Source organism: Mus musculus, chromosome X (assembly GCF_000001635.26).
Source record: "Mus musculus strain C57BL/6J chromosome X, GRCm38.p6 C57BL/6J".
NCBI classification, from domain to species: domain Eukaryota; kingdom Metazoa; phylum Chordata; class Mammalia; order Rodentia; family Muridae; genus Mus; species Mus musculus.
The window spans coordinates 138805619-138832660 of NC_000086.7; the positions used below are offsets into that span (position 1 = coordinate 138805619).

General features: G+C 38.2%; 1 protein-coding gene across 1 annotated transcript in view; it reads left to right on the forward strand.

Moving 5' to 3' along the window:
• Nucleotides 1-27042, forward strand: part of Il1rapl2 (interleukin 1 receptor accessory protein-like 2) — a 1278324-nt gene that overhangs the window by 1234865 nt on the left and 16417 nt on the right. Inside the window, exons 8-9 of the mRNA NM_030688.2 lie at nucleotides 10694-10839; nucleotides 20923-21066. Coding sequence (NP_109613.1) covers nucleotides 10694-10839; nucleotides 20923-21066 — 290 coding nt within the window. The remainder of the gene's footprint in view (nucleotides 1-10693; nucleotides 10840-20922; nucleotides 21067-27042) is intronic.

Genomic DNA, 27042 nt, shown 5'->3' on the forward strand with positions numbered 1-27042 from the left:
GATATGTCAGCAAATTTTTACGAAAAGTTACAGTAAAAATGATTAGCAGAAAGTATGAAGAAATTCTATACATCCCTCTCTACCTTCTCCCATCCTGCTCTATCATCACTATCTTGCATTAGTATGGGGTATTTGTTATGACTGATAAAACACTATTAAGCAATATCATGAGCTAAAACTCATAGTCTACCTTGGGAATCACCCTTTGTAATCTATAATTCTATAAGCTCAGGATACATATAATTTCTTTTTTTTCTTTTATAAATTTAATTTTTTTTACTTATTCACTTTACATCCTTCTCACTGTCCACTCTCAATCACCGCCCCCACAATCTTTCCCCAACCCCTTCCATTGTCATCTTAAGGGGTAGCACCCCCGCCCCGCCAGGTATTCACCCACCCTGATACTTCAAGTATCCTTAAGGCTAGGCACTTTTCTATATCAATCATTACGATATCAACCAAATTCTGATTAATAAAAGATATAAAGATGTATCATTTGTAATATTTTGGTATAACTAGAAAAAGCAAGAGAAATCAAAATCACAAGAGGGGCCACAAAGACCCCAATCTGTCCAAGCTGGCTTTGTAGAGTAAGCCCAGTCTGTGAGGCAGGGTTTCAGGTAGAATCGGGTTGTTTTTGAACTTGCTATATAGCCGAAACTGGCCTTGAACTGATTCTCCAGCCTTAGTCTCCATGTGCAAGAATTATAGGCATGTTATGCCTGGCTAGGACAAACAATATTTTCTAGAGCCCTAGAGTTTCAAGTCTGGTTTCATTTGCTTTGCTGCCAGACTCAGCTTACTCCAATAACCTGAAAGTACTGTGTAACTTTTATGTATACAAATTGAGACTTTAAATGCCAACATGTTTGATAATTTGATGATGTCTTTGTATCCAAGTCTTTGAATAGAAGTATTTGAATATGCTAGGACCAAGGAGTGGCACTATTAGGAGGTATGGCCTTGTTGGAGTAGGTGTGTCACTGTGGGTGTGGGCTTTTACACCCTAGTCTTTGCTACCTCGAAATTAGTATTCTGCTAGCAGCCTTCGGATGAAGATGTAGAACTCTCAGCTCCTCCTGCACCATGCCTGCCTGGATGCTGCCATGTTCCTGCCTTGAAGATAATGGACTGAACCTTTGAACCTGTAAGCCAGGTACAATTAAATGTTGTCATTTATAAGACCTGCCTTTGTTACGGTGTCTGTTCGCAGCAGTAAAACTCTAAGAGAGAAGTTGATATCAGGGACTGAGGTATTGCTGTGATAGGCCAGGCCATGCTTTTGTTTGGAAGAATATGGATTTGGGGACTTTAGATTTGGAAAGCCATGGAATGCTTTAAGTGGGGCTTAATGGGCTGTCATAGTAGGAATGTGGTAAACTTTGTTGCTGTGAGTGATTTGAATTGTGCAGACCTGGCCCAAGAGGTTTCAGAGGAGAGGAATTTCAATATGTGGCCTACAGATTGTTTTTGTGGTATTTTGGTGAGGAGCGTGGCTACTTTTTGCCCTTGTCTGAAGAGTCTGTCTGAGGCTAAGGTTAAGAGACTTAGATTAATTGCATTGACAAAGGAAGTCTCAAAAAAGTGCAGCAGAGACTTTGTTCTCTGGGCAAGTCTCTTGAAGAACATTTTGAACAAGCATAGCAAGCATAGAAAGGAAAAATATAAAATATACAGTTCAAGTATTACAGGGACACCAGGAAGTGAAATGGAACTGAATCTTATAGTCTAGGCAATAACAGACTAAGGGACTTGGGGGCAAGATCCTACCCAGCTAAATTTAGATACAGACATGGTGGTACATGCCTTTAATCCCAGCATTACAGGAGACAGAGCCATGCAGATCTCTGAACTCATGATCTATCTACAGAGCAAGTTCTAGGAAAGCCAAGCTTAGGCAGAGAGGAAGTCAGAAAACAGAAAAATCTGGTAATAGAATAAGTGGGGGGGGGGTATGTTCCAGCCCCAGTAAGCAGCAGAACATGGCAGCTTTGACCACGTGGCTCTGGCTTTAGAGTGAAAAATAGAAGAGACTACTGGGACAATTGAAGCTGGTTAACTGGCGCTAAGAAATTAGTGGTGATTAAGAAGAAACCAGCATCTCTGAGGTAAAACGTTCTGGAAAGTGTTTTCTGAGATCATGAAGAAGCTGTGTTGCAGAGATAGCCAAGGTTGTAGCTTGTGCTGCATCTGGACTTGGTAATGTGTAAAAGTCACCCAGGTGGTACTGTTTTGAAGGCACAAAGGGGTCATGAAGAGCAGCTGAGTACTGTGAGAAGCTATGGAAGGCCATTGGTGAAGGTTCAGTCTCAGTTGTAATTGACAGCCCAGGACTTAAGGGGTCATGCAAAGGAGCTGAGGCTTGGCACCAGGAAGAGAGCCTATGAGAAGCTATTGGTGAAGCCTAGTTGCAATGAAAGACCCCAGTGTATTGTAGATGCCAGTACCATGGGATGATCAGAATAGCAGTGTCAGTGGAGTGGATCAACCTGAGCTTAGAGTGCTACAGAGGGTAGAGCTGGAGAAGGGACGCCAGCCCTTTGGAAGAGCCCAAAGTATCATGTGTGGATTGCAGATATTGAAACAAGAAGCTGTAATGCTGAAGTTGCCTTGGAGGCCCCAAGATGTTTCAGATGCCAAAGCCATGAGATATCTGCTGAGGAAAGCTGCTAACAGGGAGTGGAACCAGCTCAGGAAAAAGAAGTTTGTTGCAGTCAACAAAGATGAAAAAGGAGTTGGAGATCTGAAGACCACCTTGCAATCAGACATGGAGATATAGAGTTTAGAATTTTCCCAGCTGGTTTTCTGTCTTACTTTGGGAATTGCCTAAAGTGATTGGATGAATCTCAGAAGACTGAACTTTGTGCTTTTAAGTTTGTTGAGACTGCAATAGACTATGGGGACTTTGGAAGTTAGACTAAATGTATTTTGCATTATGCTATGTTTACGTATGACCCCCTATCTAATCATATGTTTGAACAAGCATATGGGGGACAGGGAACAGAATTTATGGTTTGAATATGCTTGGCCCAGAGAGTGGCACTATTTGGATGTGTAGCCTTGTTGGGATAGGTGTGTCACTATGGGTGTGGGCTTTAAGATCCTCATCCTAGCTACCTGAAAGCCCGTATTCTACTAGCAGCCTTCAGATGAAGATGTAGAACTTTCAGCTCAGCCTGCATCATGTCTGCCTGGATGCTGTCCTGCTACCACCTTGATGACAATGGACTAGTTTCCTTTGAGGATGGACCTCAAAAAGGAGAAGAAGAAGAAGAAGAAGAAGAAGAAGAAGAAGAAGAAGAAGAAGAAGAAGAAGAAGAAGAAGAAGAAGAAGAAGAAGAAGAAGAAGAAGAGGAAGAAGGAGGAGGAGGAGGAGAAGGAGGAGGAGGAGGAGGAGGAGGAGGAGGAGGAGGAGGAGGAGGAGGAGGAGGAGGAGGAGGGGGAGGAGGAGGAGCAACAGAGTGTCCTGTGCTATTTTTTAAAAATATACTATTTATTAGGTATTTATTTCATTTACATTTCCAATACTATTCCAAAAGTCCCCCTACACCCTCCCCCACCCACTCCTCCTCCCACCCACTCCCACTTCTTGGCCCTGGCATTCCCCTGTACTGAGGCATATAAAGTTTGCACAACCAATGGGCCTCTCTTTCCGCTGATGGCCGACTAGGTCATCCTCTGATACATATGCAGCGAGAGACAAAAGCTCCGGGGTTACTGATTAGTTCATATTGTTGTTCCACCCATAGGATTGCAGATCCCTTCAGCTCCTTGGGTACTTTCTCTAGATCCTCCAATGGGGGCCCTGTGATCCATCCAATAGCTGACTGTGAGCATCCACTTCTGTATTTGCTAGGCCCCGGCATAGTCTCACAAGAGACAGCTATATCAGGGTCCTCTCAGCAAAATCTTGCTAGTGTATGCAATGGTGTCAGTCTTTGGAGGCTGATTATGGGATGGATCTCCGGGTATGGCAGTCTCTAGATGGTCCATCCTTTTGTCTCAGCTCCAAACTTTGTCTCTGTAACTCCTTCCCTGGGTGTTTTGTTCCCAATTCTAAGAAGGGGCAAAGTGTCCACACTTTGGTCTTCGTTATTCTTGAGTTTCATGTGTTTTGCAATTTGTATCTTATATCTTGGGTATTCTAAGTTTCTGGGCTAATATCCACTTATCAGTGAGTACATATCATGTGAGTTCTTTTGTAAGATTGGGTTACCTCACTCAGGATGATGCCCTCCAGGTCCACCCATTTGCCTAGGAATTTCATAAATTCATTCTTTTTAATAGCTGAGTAGTACTCTATTGTGTAAATGTACCACATTTTCTGTATCCATTCCTCTGTTGAGGGGCGTCTGGGTTCTTTCCAGCTTCTAGCTATTATAGATAAGGCTGCTATGAACATAGTGGAGCATGTGTCCATCTTATTGGTTGGAACATCTTCTGGATATATGCCCAGGAGAGGTACTGCTGGATCCTCTGGTAGTATTATGTCCAATTTTCTGAGGAATCGCCAGACTGATTTCCAGAGTGGTTGTACATGCTTGCAATCCCATCAACAATGGAGGAGTGTTCCACTTTCTCCACATCCTGAATTTTTGATCTTAGCCATTCTGACTGGTGTGAGGTGGAATCTCAGGGTTGTTTTGATTTGTATTTCCCTGATGATTAAGGATGCTGAACATTTTTTCCGGTGCTTCTCAGGCATTCGGTATTCCTCAGGTGAGAATTCTTTGTTTAGCTCTGAGCCCCATTTTTAATGGCGATATTTGATTTTCTGGGTTCCACCTTCTGTGCTAATTTTTTAAATGAGCATTTCCTTTTCCACTGGCCAGAAGCCTGAAGGATAGATATCTGAACTTTACCTTGAAAATTAGTACTGCCCCTAAAGGCAAAACTTACAACATATGGAGTCTGCCTGTGACAAACTGTGTGTATAAATTGTTAACTCTTAGGCTCAGAGTACTGAGCCTAAATGCATAAATACAATTTAAATTTTCAGTTAGTTTTAGCTGATATACAAACTATAAAGTTTATATTGATGGGATGTTTCCATGTATGTGTATAGCATGGTATTTGTACTTTAAATGCTCTTACCAGTATTACCTCAAGCTCCTAGGCTTCTGCTCTGAGTATACTAAAATCATTACTATTAGGGGGAAAGAGTCTGATTATCTAATAGATCTAAGAAGAGTTGGTAATTTTTCATTTGTTTCACTATCTGTATATTTCTCTCTCATTCCCTCCCACTCTTTCTCTCTCTCGTCGTGTGTGTGTGTATGCATGTGTCTGTCTGTATTTGTACGTGGCACAATTACCAAATTCTGTCTAATAACACTATTTTTGCCTTCATGGAGGCAATATATATATGAGACAATGCACAACGTGTCTGTGTATAGTTACGTATCTATGTCAGTGTTCCTATGTCAGGGCCAGAGAGTGATGTCAAGTATTCTTTCTAATTGCTTCTGGGAGTTAATTTTTCAAATTTTATACATGAATATAATGTATCTTGGTCATATCTGCCCCATACTCTTCTTCTATGTCCCCCATTCCTCTCAGCATAGCTACCATCCCTGTACCAACTTCACATCTTTCTTTTTTATAACCCATTGAGTCTAATTATTGCTATCTACTGCTCAGGTACATGGAATGGTCCACCGTATCATGAGCAACCTGCCAGTGACCACTGCCACCAAAGAAAAGTGGCTCACATTCTCTCAGCAGCCATCATTTGCCATTTGCTCCTCAGATAGGGATGGGGCATTGGGGTACCTTCCCTATACCACCAGGAAACTTTTAACTGTTTTGATCTTGTACAGGTCTTGCACTGATAATCACAGCTTCTCTAATTCCATGTGTGCAACAGCCATGTTATGTCTAAAGAAAGAAAATTTTACATCTCTCCTCCCTATCCTTCAGCCCTTACATCTTTCTACCATAACCCTCTTCTAAGATGTTTTCTAAGACTTTTGGAGCTATCATCGATATTATATTTAAGGCTGAGCATGCACAATGCCATATTCTCTTCATTAACCTGTACCCTTTGCAAGAAGAAGAAGAAGCTTTCTTTACCAGTTGAAAGCAAGAGAAATCAGCCAGGCAGTGCTGGCGCACGCCTTTAATCCCAGCACTTGGGAGGCAGAGGCAGGCAGATTTCTGAGTTTGAGGCCAGCCTGGTCTACAGAGTGAGTTCCAGGACAGCCAGGGCTATGGGAGGCATAGGCAGGCAGATTTCTGAGTTTGAGGCCAGCCTAGTCTACAGAGTGAGTTACAGGACAACCAGGGCTACACAGAGAAACCCTGGAGAGAGAGAGAGAGAGAGAGAGAGAGAGAGAGAGAGAGAGAGAGAGAGAGATGGATGTAGCAAAACAAATATTTATAATGGAGTTCAGCAATATGAGTTTAGATAAAACAATAGTATATTCTTCCTTAGGGTCTATGGCTTTGTTATTTATGTGTTGTGATCACATGGGGATCAGGCCTCAAATCTAATTAAGTAATTGTTTGGTTACTCCTGTAACCAACTATAACATTATTTCACAGTGATTATATATATTGCCTTGAATATCAGTATTATAGTATGCAGGGTCTGACGCCAAGGAAGACCACTGATGTCTTTTTTCCCACGGAAGCATGCATAGCAATGTACAACAGTATAAAAGTAAGTACAGGAACAGATACCTAGCAAGTTCAAAATTATTTCTCTATGTCCTGTAAGTAAAATACCCACACATGTTATTGTTATTATTATTATTATTATTATTATTATTATTATTATTGAGATAGTGTTTTTCACGGAACCTGGAGTTAACTAATTCAGCACAATACCTGTCCAGCAAGCCCCAAGGGCCAACCCTTCTATGGACACATTTCCCAGCCCTAGGATTATAGATGTATGCTTCTGTCCTTTGTGTTTACTGGTTTGCCATTTGTTAGGGAGATGAACTTGGGTCTTTATGCTTGTGTAACAAGTACTTAACTGAACAAAGCATTACCATAGCCACTCTATTAAAATTTCTAATAATATATTGAAGGTAGTAGTTTTCATCACCTGGATTAATCTTTAAAACTTTTTTCTAATGTTTACCTTTTCATATAGCTTGCATTAAAGTTCTAGTCCTGGGTCACTGTATTGGTTAATTTTTATTGTCTACTTGATGCATCCTAGAGCCCCATAGGCAAAGGAAATCTTAATTAACCGATTGTGATTGTGCAAATCCAATTGACCTGTGGCCATCTGGTCTGTGATTTTCTTGGCTAATATGGGAGGGTTCAGCTCACTGTGAGTGTCTGGGCCTAGGCAGATAGCCTGAAATGTATAAGAACATTAGCTGAGTATGAGCCATGGAGAAGGCAGACAGGAGGTCCTGCCTCTAGATTTCTGCCTTGAGTTTCTTCCCTGACTTCCCTCAATAATCTACTGTGATTTGAAAGTTAAGTTAAATAAACTAGTTCTGTGTCCAAAATCTGTTTTGATCATCAGAGCAACAATGACGACAACAACAACGACAACAACAACAACAAAACACTAGAACACATTCTACTGGCCAAAAGTCCAATGGATAAATACATTTGTCCAAACATCAATTTTTGAACATTTTTGGTGATGATTTATACCCAAAATAAACCATTAAAAATAAATTCAACTTTACATGACTCTTAGTATGTCTATATTTTATCATTAAAATGAAGTGCTTCTCAGGTTATCTGAACTGCATCCTAGGATGCCCTCGCCTCTAACCTCTATCAGTCATAAAACCAGTCTCTTTTGTGTCTAGCTTTCACACATTCTACAAATAGTCACCACTATCTTTGCCTGGAAAACAATATCTTTTTCCTTCGGCCTAGCCACTGTGTCAAGTCTATTTTTAAAGCTACTTTACGTTGTGTGCTTTGAAATTCTATAGTCATCACCATCGGGGCAGGAACACTTCTTAACCTCCTCCATCCTGTAGTTTTTCAATTGTGGAGATTTTGCCTTCTCCTTTAAATTTTAGAATTGAATGCATCAGGTTTGAGCCTTAGAATGTTTATATTTCTCTTATACTAAGTCTTTAGCCCAGAGCTAGGTACTTATTCAACGTTGAAAAAGCATCATTGATGGATTTTCATATATCAGTTTTTGGTAGGAAAGTTTGACTACTCTGCAGACTGAATGACAGACATAAACACCAACCTCCTGCTTAATTCCAAAAAAGCAAATCACCTCTAGATTTTTAAGAGCTGATAATTAAGACACCTCATATATATTAATAGAATGAAGAAGGATCATTTTTCAATCCTCTCTCCAAATTCTTTCTGCAGCTTGTGGAGATCTGTTTTTGGAAACTGCATTAGAGATGAGGAGGGAAACGTTCTGTGGAATGGAACAGGATCAGCTTTCTGCCCCGTGCCTGGCAGAGACTGTGACTGCCTTCCATGTGATACTTTAAATCAAATGAAATTTGTGGCGCCTCTGAGGCTTCTGCAACTACTAGAGCTTCTTCCACTGTGTTTTTACATGATGCTAACACAGTTGAATACAGTGGGATTTACCAAGGGAAGGGAGAAAACAAGGAGAACAGAAGTCTATGTAAATCATAAACATAAATTTCCAATTGTATACTGAGAGAGGCAAGGGGTGGGGGTGGTTAGATGAGGAATTCTAGCTTCAGGCTGTCAGTAAGGCAATTAATATAAAGACAAATAGTAACATGTGATCTTAAAAATACATACATGCAAAAGATCATGAAGACTCTTTTGAATTATATGCACACAGTATCAAGTCTTGGATAACGGAGGGAAACAGAAACAGGGTTAAGTTTTAAAATGTATAGAACTTACTTTAGGTTTCATATCAGTACAAGGGACTCCCTGATTCCAGAAGCTCTCTTCTGCTGACTTAACTTAAAGATTTTTTCTATCTCCAGAAGAACTAGGAAAAAGTGTAAACCAAACTAACATTAAATACTAATAAAAGCATAATTAAAATTAAATGTTTTGGGATGAGCCAAAATCTGATAAAATCTATCTTCATTCAAATAAATATTTGTAGTTGATAATGGTTTTTTAAATGTGATAGTGGTTGTTTTTATTTTTCCAATCACTTCTTTGAACTCATTTTATTATCCCAGCTTCATTGTCAGTAGAGCATGTATTCTTTCCAGTTTAAAGATGAGTTAAAATGCAGCGCCAGTTGAGAAATGACTTCGTAAGTTCCCAGCTTAACTTTGTACTGGTCAATCAGAGAAGCCTTTTCTCTATTAATGATTGTATGCCCATGAAGAAGATAAAATTTCCTTTTGTCACCCCCTAATATTCCATATAAAGTATTTTATGGTTACCAATATATGTCTATATTTAATTAGATACCCCAGAACTTAACAGCCATTTTCTACCATTTTCATTTGCTCCGTTTTTGGTCAAAAGCATGAGGAAGCAGAAATGTCTTTAATGAGGAAATAGCTAGATAATGTTAATACTCTTACTCTTTGAAGAGGCAGGAACCAATGCTAGTGATGCAGCTCTTCTGTTTCTGGCCACCAAGAACCCTAGCAATTTGCTCCAGAAAGAAAACTGTGAGACTAGGAGAAAATATCACTGAGAAAAAAGGTTTCTTCCATGAGTAGAAGTAGAAGAAGAAGATGGGAGCAAGCTTTAGAGATATCTGGTCCATGAGGTGGACAGGCAGGCAGGTTTTGGACAGGGCCAAGTGCTGTGTTAGGTAACAAGCAAGGGGGAAAATGGGAGGTTTTCTTATATTTGGAGATCAAAAGTCACTAAGTACTTTCTGTTTATTTTCACGAAGTACCATGTGTTCTTTGCTTGCCTGTTTGATTGTTTATCTGGTTGGTTGCTCTTGTTGTTGTTATTGCTTTTGTTTGGTAGTTTTCAAGATAGGGTTTCTCTTTGTAGCCTCGGATATCCTAGTACTGACTTTGTAAACCAGACTGGCCTCAAACTCACAAATATCCACTTGCCTCTGCCTCCCATGTGCTGGGATGAAAGACATGTGCCACTACTCCCAGGTTTATGCTCACCGTTTTTAATTAGTTAATTAATTTTATTTATTTACTTTATGTACATTTAGCATTTGTCCTACATGTTTATTTTATGTACATTTAGCGTTTGTCCTTCATGTATGTCTGTATGAGTGTCAGATTCTCTGGAACTGGAGTTCCAGATAGTTGTGAGCTAATATGTGGGTGCTGGGAATTGAACCTGGCACCTCTGGAAGAACAGCCAATGCCCTTAACTGCTAAGCCATCTCTCCAGTGCCTATGCTCACCATTTTTAATGTTCCCTTCTTTAACCCGTTTATAAAGCCTAACTTCTAACATAAAACCTATGCTCGTACAGTTTTTTTTTTCCATTGTGTCATTGGGTAAAGATCCAACTAGGATTCATAAGCTCAATTTAGAACATTAAAACCAATGTTGCCTGGTTTTGACACAAATCATATCTACTCTAGCCCAGTGATGTGTTGTTGCTTCTTTCTTTTGATGAGTAAATTCCCCATGTCTGATTTTACTTTCTTTTCTGTTCCTTACCTTTTTCTGTTTTCTTACTGGAGGTGATATACTCACATGCCTCTGACCAGAGCACTGTATCCAATAGAGTCCAGAGGCCGGACTAGCATCTTGTAGAAGTTGTATGACTGCTTTCTGCCTCTTTCAAACCAACACACCCAAGTCTACTGTCTTTCTTTCAGGCTCCTCAAAGAGCATCTTGGAGAAAAAGAAGTTGAGTTGACACTTATCTTTGACTCAGTGGTAGAAGCTGACTTGGCTAATTATACCTGCCATGTGGAGAACAGAAATGGACGGAAACACGCCAGTGTTCTACTGCGAAAAAAGGGTATTCTTTTTTCATAAATACAACTGTGTCTTTACTATCAATATCACTAAATATGTTTTCTGAACACATTTTGTCATTTAATAAAAATTTCATTTATCTATTGTCCTTTTTATTATTATTATTTGAATGGTTTATTTTATTACTTTTATTTTTTTTACAGTTCAGCCTTTACCCTCTTTCTAGTCCCCACTCCCAGAGTTCCTCATCCCATCCCTCCTCCCCCTTGTCTCCAAGGGGATGTTGCCCCCCACCAGTGCCAGGCCTCCCTGGGGCCTCAAGTCTCTTGGGGATTAGAAGTATCTTCTCTATCTGAGGCTAGACCCGGAAATCCTCTGCAGTATATGTGTCAAGGGACTCATACCAGCTTGTATATGCTGCCTGGTAGGTGTCTCAGTGTCTGAGAGATCTCAGGGGTCCAGGATAGTTGAGACTGCTGGTCCTCCTATGGGGTTGCCCTCTTCCTCAGCTTCTCCCAGCCTTTCCCGATTTCAACCACAGGGGTCACCGACTTCAGTCCATTGGCTGGTTGTAATTACCTACATCTGTCTCGGTCATCTTATTGAGCCTCTCAGAGGACAGCCATTCTAGGCTCCTGTCTGTAAGCACAACATAGCATCAGTAATAGTGTCAGGCCTTGGTGCCTCCCCTTAAGATAGATACCAAGTTGGGCTCTTGCCTCAGTCTCTTCTCCATTTTTGTCAATGCAGTTTTTTTAATTTAAATTATTTTATTTATTTACCTTCCAGTTGTTGCCCCCTCAGTTCTCTCTACTCCCATGGTTTTTCATCCCATTCCTCCTCCCTCTTGCTTCCAAGAGGGTTCTCTTCCCCCAACCCCCTTCCGTGAAGCCTCAAGGCTGTTTAGGATTAAGTACATAATCGCCTTCTGAGTGAAGACCAGGTAGACCTCTGCTACATATGTGCCAGGGGCCTAGGACCAGGCCATATTTGCTCCTGGATTGTGGCTCAGTCTCTGGGAGCTCCCTGGGGTCTGGGTTAGTTGAAACTGCTGGTCTTCCTATAGGGTCACTCTCCCCTTCAGCTTTGTCAGTCCTTCACCTAACTCTTCCATAGGGGGTCCCCTACTTCAGACCAATGATTTGTTGTAAGTATCTGCTTCTGTCTCAGTCAGCTACTTGTAGGGGATCTCAGAGGACAGCCGTGCCAGGCTCCAGTCTGTAACCACATCATAGCATAGTCGTACCAGGCCTTGGTGTCCCCATAAGATGAATCCCAAGTTGGGCTGGTCACTGGACCTCTTTTACTTCAGTCTCTTCTCTACTTTTGTCCCTGCAGTTCTTTTAGACAGGAACAATTCTGGGTCAGGAATTATGACTGTGGGTTAGTAACCATGTCCCTGTGCTTGAGGCCTTGTCTATCTACTGGAGGTGGACTCTTTGAGTTCCCTTTCTCCAATGTTGGGCATTTTGGCTAAGGTCACCCCAAAGTTCTCCCACCACAACAATCCCTGGCCACACTAATATGCATGAAAAGCAAGGTAAGGACCTAAAATGCCATCTCATGAAGATGATAGAGGCCTTTAAGGAGGACATAAGGAACTCCCTTGAAGAAATATAGGAAAATACAGGTAAACAGGCCCTTAAAGAAGAAACAAATAAATCCCTTAAAGAAATACAGTAAAATACAATGTAGCAGGTGAAGGAATTGAACAAAATAATCTAAGAGCTAAAAATGGAAATAGGAACAATAAAGAAAACTGTTGTCTTTTTTAAGGAGAAATATTTTGCTTGCTGAGCATACTAGCAAAAACAAAAAGCCTATGACGTTTAATAGCATAAGGAAATGAGTAAATGAAGTCTGGTTATACATTGTGTCACTTGACATAAAATGTGCCATGTTTATAATTTAAAGTGATACATAAAATTTGGATATACTAACATTCAATATTTTCTCTGTATTTCACTTTATTATGTGTTATATTGCTTAGTTGAAATGTTAAAGATTCTGTTAACAGATTTAAAAAAGTAACTTTTCAAATTACAGAATAAAATGTGACATAAATTATCAATAATGCTATATAAGAAGATCTATCATAAATAGTCTAAGTTATATTTTGTCACATGACTTGGTATTAAAAGACCTTCCAAGGGTGCATATATTTTAAGTTCTTTGGCATTTCTGGAAAAGGCCCTCTTACTAGTTTGTTCTACAGTGTGTAGAACTGTATGCAATGGGGGGTGGGGAGGAAGAAAAGAAAATAAAAGAAACAAAATTTACACATAAAGAGGCTAAAACTAGACAGTGCCAGAAAAGCATCTGAAAAGGCTTTAGCAGAAGTCTCCATTACTACAAAAAGGCTAAATAGTTTGTGTGTTCACCTGGGAAAGGTTTTATAAATGTAGCAGAACACATGTTCTTAATCAAGCCACTTGTTGCCTAGGCTATAGAACAATAGAACAGATTAAATCAGCAAAATCACTACTTGCACCTACTGGCCAAGATGGAGTTTCCATTTTCTTGCCAGCCCCAAAACTTGAGCCTGACCAGAATCTCCAGAAGAAGCAAGGAAGCATGATTTTTTTTTTTTTTTTTTTTTACTGAGAAGACTGCTTGTATCTCAGCAGCAGCATTTCTCACATGACTGGACTCGATGCTATCTTAAAGGAATATTTATGCATAATAAATGGGGTCTAATATGGAAGGAGAAGTCAGTGTAGCCAGGTTTAGGCAATCGGGTTCAGCCACTTGGTGAAATATAAATGACATGCCTGATTAGTGTTTCTGAACAGCAGTCTCCTCGTATATACAAAAAGAGTAACAAGATCTACTTCGTAAAACTAACAGTACTAGATATAAAATGTATCCCACCCAAAACGTGTATTGTATTATATTGAAGATTGAGGAATTTTTTATCTATATACCTTCCTACATTAGCACAGGCTTTACCCTAGCTCACGTGGCTTGTGGCAAAAGTAGCTTTGTCCCTGTGTCCCTGGTTCAGAGACTCTTCAAACCAGAGTTTGCTACTGTACTTCTGTGTCTTTAAGCAACGTAGACAGTGTTTTGCTACTAATAGGCATGTGGATTGCATCCTGGTTGAATAAATGACTAAAACCCTCTTTTATTATTGAGGACTCATGTGTGGCAAACATATGCTAGGTATTGAGAAACAGACAAATAAAATAGACACCCCAAACCTCTGAGGTAGTAACAATGCAAAGAAATAGAAGCATTTAAGAAAAGTTACACAAAAGACACACTTTTTTTCTTATTTGCTTTTGCTTTTGCATTTTTCAATTTGGAAATTTCTTTGGGGAAAAACCATGAAGGAAGATTTGTAATAATTCAACCAGTGGGAACAGATATTATCTGAGTTTTAAAATAAATCTATTCTATTTAAAAGTAAAAGCAACAACTGGCAGTTCTTAAAATTCTAGAAATATGAAACTGGACATGAAGATATACTGTAAAAGCCTACTGCCTTCCGTATCATCCACAAAGAATTTTGACTAAAATTATTATTATTAACTGGCAACATTAATTCTTGTTTGCCTTATACTTAAATACATGTTGCGATTCACTTTTTGCTCCAGCTTCACATTTCAACCTCTCAATTCTCAGTGTCCATCTCATAACTTTTCATTTATTTATTGTCACCTCACACAAAGTCCAGACTTATATATCTGTCTATTTAATAATAGATAAAACCTTATATATCCCATAGGTACATCAAGCGTCTCCTGCCCCAAACAGTATACCTCATTACATCTGCCTAGACCCATGATCCTCTGGTCTTCATCATCATCAGCATCATTCTAGTTTTTTAGACCAAAACTTTCAAAGGCATCCTTAGGTTCTAGCTTTCTCTACTCATGTCACAACTAAGCCCCATGGTTCAACTTTCAAAGCCTAGCAGAGCTTTAACCACTTCCTCAGCTTTGCTGCTGCCCAATGAGTTGGAGCTCTCAGCTCAGACTAAGTGAATGAAACCCCAAACTTTTGCTATTGCCCAATCTGTTCTTATTGCTGATCTCACTTTTTACTACAGTCTACATCAAATGCCATGCTCACTAGCCTCCTTTCCGTTTCTCATGCTCAACAAGGATTGTCCTTTCTTAGATCATCAATCCATTGTTTATTTCTTCTGCCTGGAACATTTTTCTTCCTCTGTTCCCATGGTTCCCTCCAATCACACAGTCTTTTATGTGACCTACTCAGTGGGCATTCCCTGGACACCTCGTATAAAGTGTAATTCACTATCTTTTTGTGCCTTCTAAGTTTCCGTTTCTTTCTAGTGTATGCATTAATTAGTATTGGTTATTACACTGGACATTTGTTTCTTTCATTCTTCCTGCCAAAGAATGTTCCTTCCATAAGTGTAGGGATTTTTCTTGCATTAGTGACAGCTGTATCCATAGTACATAAAGCATAATAAATACTCAAAAGTGTTCCTTGCATGGAAACTCTCATCATATATGACTAGCCCGATGCAGTGGAGAAAAGATAAAAGAGATTCATAAAACAAAATTTTATCTGTGATCTTGTCTTGACTGTATGCCCTCAGTTACTTAACATCATTTTTTTTTCTTTGTAAAAATCCTAACTCTCAGGCTCAGAGGTGAAAAAGCCAAAGGTCTCAAATGCCAAGCATACATAGAAAATAAGCAGGTTGACTATTAGAAGAAAAGTGAAACAGCATCTAGACAAAATATACTTTACTTAATGGACAACCTACCAATCTGTTCTAGAAGATTTTGACCCAAGTGAAGCTGAGAGTTAAGATGATTTCTTTTAAATTTATAAACATTAATATTCATTTTTATTGGCACATTTTTATTTTAATAAAATTATATTTGACACATGATATATCAGTTTGTATTCTTCTAGGCAGAAGTTAAAGTTTTTTTGCTGTGGTTTGCTGAAGAACAAGGTTAATTTTTCTTCATTTGGTCTTCAAACTGTCAAAACTACAAGGAACAAAAGTACTTGGGAAACTTTTGTAATCTTTAAAAACCCTATCAAGCTTCTCTCGTGTTAAGATACACACACATTAATATATATATAATATACTAACCTTGAATTTAGAGGTATTAGACTTTATCAAAATAGAGCCTGACCTCACTGGCTGTGATAATTCCACCTAGAATGCACACATAAGCTTGTTTTATGGAACAATGACTTCTTAATGAGCTGTAAGTCAAATATTTGAAATCCCCTAAGTGATCATTATGGAGAAGAAATTTGTGACGAATCATTTCATGAACTCTAAAGGGCTTTTATACAGTAAAAAATATTCACCTCTAACATATCCAGTCATCATGGACAGAAATTACAAAAATATCATACCCTTTAACTATATAGCTCCTAATGCAGCTATATCTTGTTTTCTCTGAAGAGCTATTAGAGAGAAAGTATAACTGACTATACAGTAGTAAGAGAGCCATCTAATTTTTCTCTCTTGGTGAACCAAGATCATGAACTTAACCTTAAAGCATTCTGGTAATTAGGTCTACCCCTCTGTACTCCCTTCCACACAAAAATGTAAGTATGACACTAAGTCTAAATCTCACTCTCTGCCTCTGTCTCCCCTCCATTCCCTCCTCCTCCATCCCCTCTCAATCACACTCTACCCAGTCCTTTCTTCTACTCCACCTGGATTTTTACAACAATAAAGGAAGCTGTTTTAGTATAAGAAGCTACATTGGTTTCTGTAATTTATAAAGAACACAAATACGTTTTCCTCATGCGTCTGGAGACCAGAATATCCAAGATCTAAGTTTTCATAGACCTTTATGAGTCATGTTTTACCAATGTTCTGCTCAGAGCTATTTAGGTTAATTTATTTTTTAAAAAACTGATCCTATCCCTGGAGTCCTCATCTTTTTTTCTGAACTGTCACCAGACTCTCCCACAAGGCTCTTTGCATTGGCAGTGTACACCGAATTTCCTTGAGCCTCTACCCATTCATCACTCATTTTCAAAGCCACTTCTCCATTTGTAGATATCTATTATAGCATCACCCTAGTCAGCAGTAATGTATGTCTTAATCTATAACGAAATAGCTTTAACAAAGCAGCACATTAAAAAAGCACAGATTTGACACTTGGAGTTCTATAGATCAGTGTGCTAGCCTATTCCCTGTCTAGCAAGAACCATTTCTCATAGCTGTTAAATTCTATGTGGTCTCACATAAGAAAACAAGTAAAAAGATTCTTTCCGGCCTCAAAGAGGGTACTTGTCCCCAAATCCTAATACCATTGCTCAAACTTAATACTTCTTTAACACACAGTGTTTTGTCTAATGCTGGGAATCAAACTTGGGACTCTAAAAAATGCACAGCCACTGAGCGATATCCCAAGATCAACAAACATGACTTTTGAGAGAATGCCAATATTTGGGTCCCCGAATAAGTCCCCTAGCCCGTTAACTAATGTTTGTTAGGGAAACAAGCTCCAACATTCACACACACACACACACACACACACACACACACACACACACACCACACAGGACCACACCCTGTTCCCTTGTCTCTTGTCTTCACTTGCTATTTTTCCCATACAATAATATCTGACCTTTGTGTTCACACTGAAGAAACAGATGGGCTCAAACTAAGAAGATATGAAAGAACTGTACATACACCATGAGTATCTACAAAAAGTTATAACTACTCAAAAGTCTCCTCCCTGGCTACAGTTATCCTGAGGAAGTATTTACAAGACACAGACCAAAATAAATGACTCTCAGCTTCTCAGTCAGGAAATGTCTTGAAGTACAGATCCTGCTGTGATAGAAAATGGCAAATGCAAACAGAAGACAAAAGAAAGCCAGATGTCATTTGGCTGGTGGCAGTTTTACTCTCTGATTATAGGATGGATGTTTCTCTTTTGATAAGACTGCCTTCGCTGAATCAAAGAATACTTGTTGGGTCTCAGACTCAAGGTTCACAGTTTTCAACTTAAACAGCCACCATTATGTAATATTTTTCAGAGGCATTTTTTATAAAATGGACCCCCCAAACCACAAAGGTTCTTTTCACACCCCGATGCTCTTCCATATATTTACTGCTGACATGGATGCCTGCTACTTGCAAGCACAAATTGTTCATGCTGCTGACGTTTCCCAGCTCCCTAACAGCAACTGTACTCTGTAAATAACATCGACCTTGTTGGGAAAGTTTCCATTCAGTGACTTTGAAAACAGTTGAGAGCTGTTCTGGCCAGAGAGGAAATGGAAGAGAAGGAGAAAGAGGGAGGGAGAAGAAGGAGGAGAGAGGAAGCACAAGAGGGAAGAAGATGAAGAACAAAAGAGAGAGACATGCAAACATATACAGATTAAGTTGAACATTTCTTAAGGTTAAAAAAAAACAAAGTGGGGGGAGGAGGAGAAAGACAATCAATGAGGTAAACTGAAAGTTGATTTTCAGAGTAACAAAGAAACATTTATTGTTTCCAACCCAGCAGTGGCCATTTACAATGTATTGTTGATGGAACCTGGGGAGGAAACAAGTGAAGATTGCCTTTTGTTTTCCAGTATAAATTTGTTAAGGAAGCTTGCTTTATCCTCAGAGTGAGGTAGGGAGTAGTTCATAGGACACCAGTTTATGAGACAAGAGGCATACTTAAATGTGTGATAGGATTTATGGTTTTGCCTAAAATGTAGGGCCGTCATTTCAAACTGAGTTCCTCTTGTAGCCGGTAGGCAGAGATACTCACTCCCCATACCTACTTGCTCAGTCCCCTTGGACTGTCCATTATGGGCAGTTTCTCCTTCACAGCAACTCCCCTCTCTTCCCCTTTCCACCATGCCTCATTTTGCCTTAACGCGAGAAAAGTTGCTTTTATTTCCATTTCCACTCTGTGAGTTATTTAATCAGTTGCATTGTGTCCAAGTCGACTTCCTTGGGAAAGCTTAGTTCTTTCATTTGCTAGAAAACTTAATAATTTCCTTCACATGTGGGACCCCTATGAGCCCCCTCCTTCCAGGACTACAGCACTTTTCAGTGTCCTCTTCAAAGCAGCTTGTGAAATCTCCCCAGCCTACCCCATTGTCACTAGGAATTGCAGTCTGTCTTCGTTCTTTGGAGCTAAATAATGGGAAACAAATCCTCTAAAAGTCTCAGGGTCCAAGGAAATACCACCATTTCCACAGAAGAGCATGTCGATAGCTTCCCATTAGCACTTCTGCGTACAGTAGATAATGCTGTGGTGAAACAAAAAGAGTCTTGAATTTGAATTTAGGAGACCACAGTTCTTCTCTTATTTGAAATGATTTTACATAAATATCATTAGACAACTGATTTAAAATACCGAGTCTCAAATTTGACATGTATAGATTTGGTTAAAAATTCTTGTGTACAAGAATATTTACAAAGTAAATAACAGGTTGGGCATATATATTCTATAATATAACCATACATTTTATAAATTATAATGTGCTAGATGGATTTTGTTACATTGACCATGACTTATGTTTCTTTTTCTTTTCTTTTCTTTTCTTTACTCTTTTTTTGTTTGTTTGTTTGTTTGAGACAGGGTTTCTCTGTATAGCCCTGGTGGTTTGTCAAGACAGGCTTTCTCTGTATAGCCCTGGCTGTCCTGGAACTCACTTTGTAGACCAGGCTGGCCTTGAACTCAGAAATCTGCCTGCCTCTGCCTCCCGAGTGTTGGGATTAAAGGCGTGCACCACCACGCCAGGCTCCATGACTTATGTTTTTTAAGCAATGGTCTTACATAAAGAAAAGAAACATTACCAAAAAACGGTTGTCTGTGTTTCTCAAGAGTCATAGCCAACTCAGAAATTTGAAAAGACCTACCCTTGGCATCTGACTGATGCCAACCACAGTCAGAAGCAACTAATATGCAAAATAAAATGTCATTTCCCTTGCCAGTGTCTAGTTACATGGTAAGCTGAATTAGTAGTAATAGAGTATTTGCTTGATAATTACAGAATTAGATTAAACGAAGACCACCTAATCTTATAGGCAATTTCATTTAATTATGATGAGACCAGTTGATGTTCTTGTCCTTCAACAGAAAATATTTCTCTTTCCTAGGCTCTCTCTGATTTAGCATTTCTCCTTTAGAAAATGCTGAACTCAAAATCTAAAATATCCTTTGAGTTCTAATTTTTATAATTTCCATGATACTATCCATTTATTTTTATGATCACTCTAGATTTGTTAATATCACTAATTAAGCTACAGATAACCCACTGTTCTCTGAGCCTGGGAGACATTATTGTCTCATTCCATTATGCTCTGATTTAATTATCCCAACTCTCAGAGTTCCAGGAATGCCTCAGTGGAAAAACTTAAGTACAGCGTACTTTGGTGTTGGCCAAAGAGGCTAAGTGACTAACCTAGATTTCTCGTGCACTTTTTGTTCCGCTGGGTATATTATATCACAAATATATTATAGTAATTTATTCAAATAAGTGTGGGGAACAGATAAGTTAATTTTCCCCACTTAGTGTGGATTAGATTATTTTCTACTGAGGTTAAATGGAACAGTTAAATCTTGCAAGCTCATTAAATTTTATTTGATTCTGAAAGTAATTTTGTAATGTTATTCTATAGAAGGATAGAACCTGTGATCTGAGAAGTACAGAAGATAATATCACTAAACCAACAAGATATTTTAACAGAAGCAACAAAACATTATCCATGAATCCAAAATAAAGGAGCTTTAATAGTTCCCTAATATAAAATAATAATAATAATGTATGATATATTAATAATATATAATATTTGTAAAACAAAGAATTTCTAACAATTCCCATATATTTATTACATAATAAATGATAAATAAACATAATAATGATATTAAATAATAATGAAATAATTTTAAATGTATTTGAAAATGCAATATTTTCTAAATTAATTGGGATCTTAGTATTTCTTTTATGATATGCTTACTACTTATAATGGTATATTGCTCAAAGTTTCAGAATATAGTTAATTTTATTAAAATATGACTCATGCTAACATAGCAAGATGAAAACGCACAAGATATTCTGAAAAGAAAACCAGAATGGTTAGTATATCTCCTACATTGAGACTTGAGGAGAAATTCAAAGCGTTACTGATTTAATTACCTCTTCTTGTTTGTTTTGTTTACTTCAGATTTAATATACAAAATTGAGCTTGCAGGGGGCCTAGGAGCAATCTTCCTACTACTTATACTGCTACTGGTGGTCTACAAATGCTACAACATAGAACTGATGCTTTTCTACAGACAGCGTTTTGGAGGTGATGAAACTACTGATGGTAAGCCATCTCCTTTCCCCAAACTCAGTTAATAGACAAAATTGATGAGTGACCATGTAAAGTCAATTTCTATTATTAAGAAACAGAAACTAAAATATTTAGGGTTAAAGGATTTTGACATGTACAACTTCATCTCAACAACCTAGAGAAAGTATTTATGAAGAAAAACATGAATATACAACTATGGATAAAGGATATAAAGCATTATTTTATCTTATTCATATAATCCTCCTATGTTGGATATTATTTCTAAATAGAAATCTTAACAAGATGTTTCTTGATCTAGACTCAAGCAATCACAATGAAAATCCTATCCCACAAGAATAAATTTACATATTATCTTTGTCCAGAAAATTAAAACTTAGAGGTCATTTTTACCAATTGCTATCATAAAGAAAGCAAACACTCAAAAATGTTTTTAAAGTATGGACATGTTCCTTTAACAGCTCAACAAAGTACATGAACCTACATATTTTGAATATTTTTGTGCCATTCTGAAGATGACTCGAAAGATACAAATTTAGAGTTTGCCAGAGTTTGAATATGTGGCAATCCCCCACTAACTTATATGTATGAATACTCAGTACCTGGCTTGTAGTGTTGTTTTAGGAGGTTGTAAGAACCAAAGGAGGTATGTCCTAGCTGGAGGAAGTTCATTGCTAGTGAAAGAACTTATCTAGGCATCAATTCCCATCTGTGATCTCTGCTTCCTTGCCCCCCTGCCCCAAAAGGTAAGCGATCTTTTTCCCAAGCCATGAATTGCACCACACTATCTCCATCATAAAACTAAGACAACATACATTTTCACATGTGACTTTTCTCAGGTATTATGTCATAGCTATGGGAAAGGTGTCTAACGTTGTACCTTATAAATTTGGTATATTTGCTCTGCATGACTTTTAGAAATCATATAGATTAAGTATCAATAGGTCATTTTTACTAAGCCCTACTCTTTAAACATTTAGAAATGCTTTATTTTTTTCAAAAGAAAAATTGTTATTTTTTCTGGCTTTATATTTTATTTTTTTTTATTATTTCAAACAATTTTTTTCTTTTTTTCTCTCTCTCTTTTTCCAGAGCTGAGGACTGAATCCAGGGCCTTGCGCTTGCTAGGCAAGTGCTCTACCACTGAGCTAAATCCCCAACCCCTCAAACAATTTTTAAAAATAAGTATATTTGACCATATTCTTCCCTTCCCTCCAAGTCAAACTGCTATATTTTTTCCAATCAGCACCCATAAGAAATCATGTTATATCATTATATATATAATGTTTTCACTACCCAGCTACTATAAATCTTGAAAACATGTAGGTAGAATGTCATAGGTAAGTTAGTTTTTTTTAAACAAAACACACTTTTCCAGTTGCCTTTAAAGATGGGGGCTTAAAGATGTTTAGTTTACTGAAATATTGAAGAATGAGCTTTCACTTACATTTTTAACAGTCTTTACCTTGAAGAAAATTTAATTAATGTGATGACAGAACTCTTGAGAAATCTGATTTTGACATTTTTGCTCCTATTACATAAATGCCAGGACGAGTGGATCTTAATTGACTATTATTTTGCAGTAAATTGGCCAATGCTTCTTGATAAACTCATTTTGAAGTTGAGCATTTACTCAAGAATTATAGCAAAATGTTCAAGGAAATACAGACAGATATATAAGAATATCTTCAAAGAGAAAAATAAGGCTTGCTCTGATCATGGTTGTATACACAAAAATGTAATCAGTTGTAGTCTGTTCCCATGTACAAAAACTAATATTGAAAATTATATTTCTTACTTACAATTAGCAGGTATAAGCTAAGAATGTGTGTATGTGTGTGTATGGTCTATGTAAAAGAACATAAAAAGTAGTCTCTTGTGTTTAATTTTCTTTGAGAAAAAATTATGAGCAATTTATTAATCTCAGTAAAAGACAATGCAGTTTATTAGGTTACTCTATAATAATCATTTGCTGTTATCATCTTTACTCAATAAGTTGTAGTAACTGATTGTTGGATATACACATAAGACTAAGTTCACAGAAATAACATTGCATTTACAGGATTTTATTTTGCAACATTAATTCTAAGATGATACATTTGATCAAAAGTGCCCAATAATGAACAGCATTTTAATTAGACAATAGTATGGAATAGGGTATGTTAAAGGGTCCAGTTCACTTCAAAGGTCCCCATTACAAAGGAATATCTAAATATTATAAATTCTACATGGAAATTTGGTACTTGAACACACAATCTCTAGACTAAACTAAATAAATCCTAAAAAGTCAACAAAGGTGTCATAAGGATGAATAAATAATTTCTTTTTTACTTTATTTTTAATTTTTGCTGTGTGTATATATAGTGCATGCATATGAATGTGTGACTGAGCATGCCTAAGTATACACAGGATGAGGCGAGGGAAGGGCACCTTCCATCACTCTCTGACTTTTTAAAGATGTCTCTCACTGAATTAGAAGCGTTTCATTTCAGCTAGCTTAACTGGCCTCTAAGTTCCTGGGATCTTCCTGTCTCTTCCACCCCAAAGAATACTAAGTATAAAAGCAGAGATTCCATTTCACATTCAAATGCTTGTACATCAAGCATTCAAGCAAATGCATTTAAAAATTCTCTCAGAAAAATACATTATATGATTCCAATGTCAGCCTATATGCTGCCAAATTCTTTATTATTTCATATATTTGAATATCTCATCAACACAAATTAGTTTTTCTGAATACTTTTTTGTTGTGTTTTCTCTTTGACTACATATATATATATATATATATATATATATATATATATATACACACACACACACATACAATATACATAGATACATATTGTGACTGTTTTAGTTAGGGTTTCTATTGCTATGATAAAACACCATGGCAAAGAGCAACTGGAGAAAAGAATTTGTTTCATCTTTTAAGTATCAGATCCCAATCCATTACAGAGGGAAGTCAGTGGAGGAGCTCAAGATAGGAAACTGGAGTAAGGAACTGAAGCAAAGACAATGGAAATGTGCTGCTTATCAGCTCGATCTTTGTGGCTTGCTGAGTGTCTTAGTTAGGGTTTTACTGCTGTAAACAGACATCAAAACAAGTCTTAAAGATAACATTTAATTGGGACAGGCTTACAGGTTTGAAAGTTCAGTCCATTATCATCAAGGTAAGAGCATGGCAGCATCTAGACAGGCGTGGTGCAGGCACAGCTGAGAGTTCTACATCTTCATCTGAAGGCTGCTAGTAGAGACTGACTTCCAGGCAGTTAGGATAAGGTCCACAGCTACAATAACACACCTACTCCAACAAGGCCACACCTCTAAAGAGTGCCACTCCCTTAGCCAAGCATATTCAAACCATGACACTGAGCCTGATTTCTTATAGGACCACCTTATCGGTAATGGTACTGTCCATAGTGAACTAGAGTCTCCCACATGAATTATTAATTAAAAAATATCAGTGAGTACACAATATGTACTCACTGATAAGTGGATATTAGCCCAGAAACTTAGGATATCCAAGATATAAGATAAAATTTGCTAAACGCATGAAACTCAAGAAGAACGAAGACCAAAGTGCGGACACTTTGCCCCTTCTTAGAACTGGGAAAAAAACACCCATGGAAGGAGTTACAGAGACAAAGTTTGGAGCTGTGACAAAAGGATGGACCATCTAGAGACTGCCATATCCAGGGATCCATCCCATAATCAGCTTCCAAACGCTGACAACATTGCATACACTAGCAAGATTTTGCTGAAAGGACCCAGATATAGCTGTCTCTTGTGAGACTATACCAGGGCCTAGCAAACACAGAAGTGGATGCTCACAGTCAGCTATTGGATGGATCACAGGGCCCCCAATGGAGGAGCTAGAGAAAGTACCCAAGGAGCTAAAGGGATCTGCAACCCTATAGGTGGAACAACATTATGAACTAACCAGTACCCTGGAACTCGTGTCTCTAGCTGCATATGTATCAAAAGATGGCCTAGTCGGCCATCACTGGAAAGAGAGGCCCATTGGACTTGCAAACTTTATCTGCCCCAGTACAGGGGAACACCAGGGCCAAAAAGTGGGAGTGGGTGTGTAGGGGAGTGGGTGGGTAGGGGAGTGGGTGGGGGAGGCTATGGGAGACTTTTGGGATAGCATTGGAAATGTAAATGAGGAAAATACCTAATAAAAAATATTTTTAAAAAAGAGTTAAACCATCTCGAGAAAAAAAAAATAGCCACAGGCCAGTCTAGTGGAGATATAGTCTCAGTTGAAGTTTTCTCTTCTCAAAAGACTCTAGATTGTTCTCAAGTTGACAAACACCTACCCAGGACTGTGACATTATACATACATTTACAGGGTTTTTTTTTTTAAGATTTTTAATTTTGTATATGCATTTGCATTTATGTATGTAGGTTAGTACACATGTGAGTATGAGTGCATGCTAGATCAGCATACATATGGAGATCATAGAACAGCCTCTTTTATTAACCCTCACGCCCTTTCTACATTTTCTTTGAGGCATCTCCCCTGCCACGTTACTACGATTGGGAGTACGAACATAGTTTGTATGAGGGGTTTAGGGGAATTGAACTCGGGACTTCATGCTTTCAAGACAAGCAATAGACACATAAACATACATACATGTATGTGTGTGAGTGTTTGTGTGTGTGTGAATTTCATAAATGGTTTTATGAAAAGGTTTTATTTTATAAAATAGAATTTGTCCAGCCAGCTTTGACCACACACATACCCCCAGCCAATTTTAATTTATTTTGTTTCAACCCATCATAGATTGCTTCATTTATTTGGCCAATGAAGCTTGCAATAAATATTTGAGTCCCATTCTCTTATAGTTTTCCTTGAGATTGATACTGTATACACATGCACATAAATTAGTTACTGGGTATAAAATAATCAACAAGTCTCCAGAGTTTTGCTCCCTTTAGAAGCTAAGGGCTTAGGACTGAGTTCCATGGAGCTGCAGGAAAACAGGGCTGCACAAACAGGAATGGCTTCCTGATGATGGGCACAATTAAAATTAGATTTTAAAATATGGAAGGACAGGTGTGACAACAAGAAAATTCTTCCACAAATAGTCTGCTTGTCTTTGCAACTTCTGTCTTCATTAGGAGGAGCATAGCTTTGGTGACCAGTGTGCCAGCCGCTCTTCTTCTAATGCCTTGTCTCCACTGTTATCGATTTTCTGCTTCCACAAATAAGTGTAGTCAGCATAAGTTAGCACTGAAGACTCATTAGTGTTGTCTAGAAAAATGGTGTCACTGGACTGCCTCTTGGTTTTCAAACAATTGTCAAGCCTGGCTGTTAACTTTATTTGCATCATGTTGATGCTTTTACTCTATTCATCTTGTCCTTCTTTGTGAGCAACAGCTGTGGCTATTCATGTAAATTTCTTGGCTCTCTGCAGAGGCTGAAGTGCCTTTTAAAGCTGTGGCATCTGAGTCATTGCTGGCTCACTAGCTGGCATCCTAAAGTTTTGGAGACATATGACATGGTAGCTCTGGGAGTGCTTTTCCTGCTCCAGCCAGCTAGAATAAGCTTGTCACCTTTTATCCACCTTGTAGGGACCTAACTGAAACCAAAGCACCATCTTCCAGAAAGTGATGAGCTTCCCGAATGCTAGGTAACACTGATTATCCAGCTCTTCAACATTCAAATATTAACATTCCAAAAATATAAATATTCTTTGTTATAACTGCGTTAGTGTATCAAAATAGAGAAATCGTTTACTAGGTGAGCATGTATGTATAGAGCTGTAACACTAGGGCAGAGTAAAGCAAGTAGAGATAGTACCAGATATATGTTGAGTTTCAGCATGATCAGAAAGTACGTCAGCATAGTCTAAAAAAGCAATGGGCTAAGGTTCTAAAAGTTCTCATAAGGTAGGTGATTGATAGAGTCAGGTCGTCACTAATGATGGCTAAGCACACAGTAGAAGCTCAACAAATCACTGATGAATATTGTAAGATGTGGTTCAG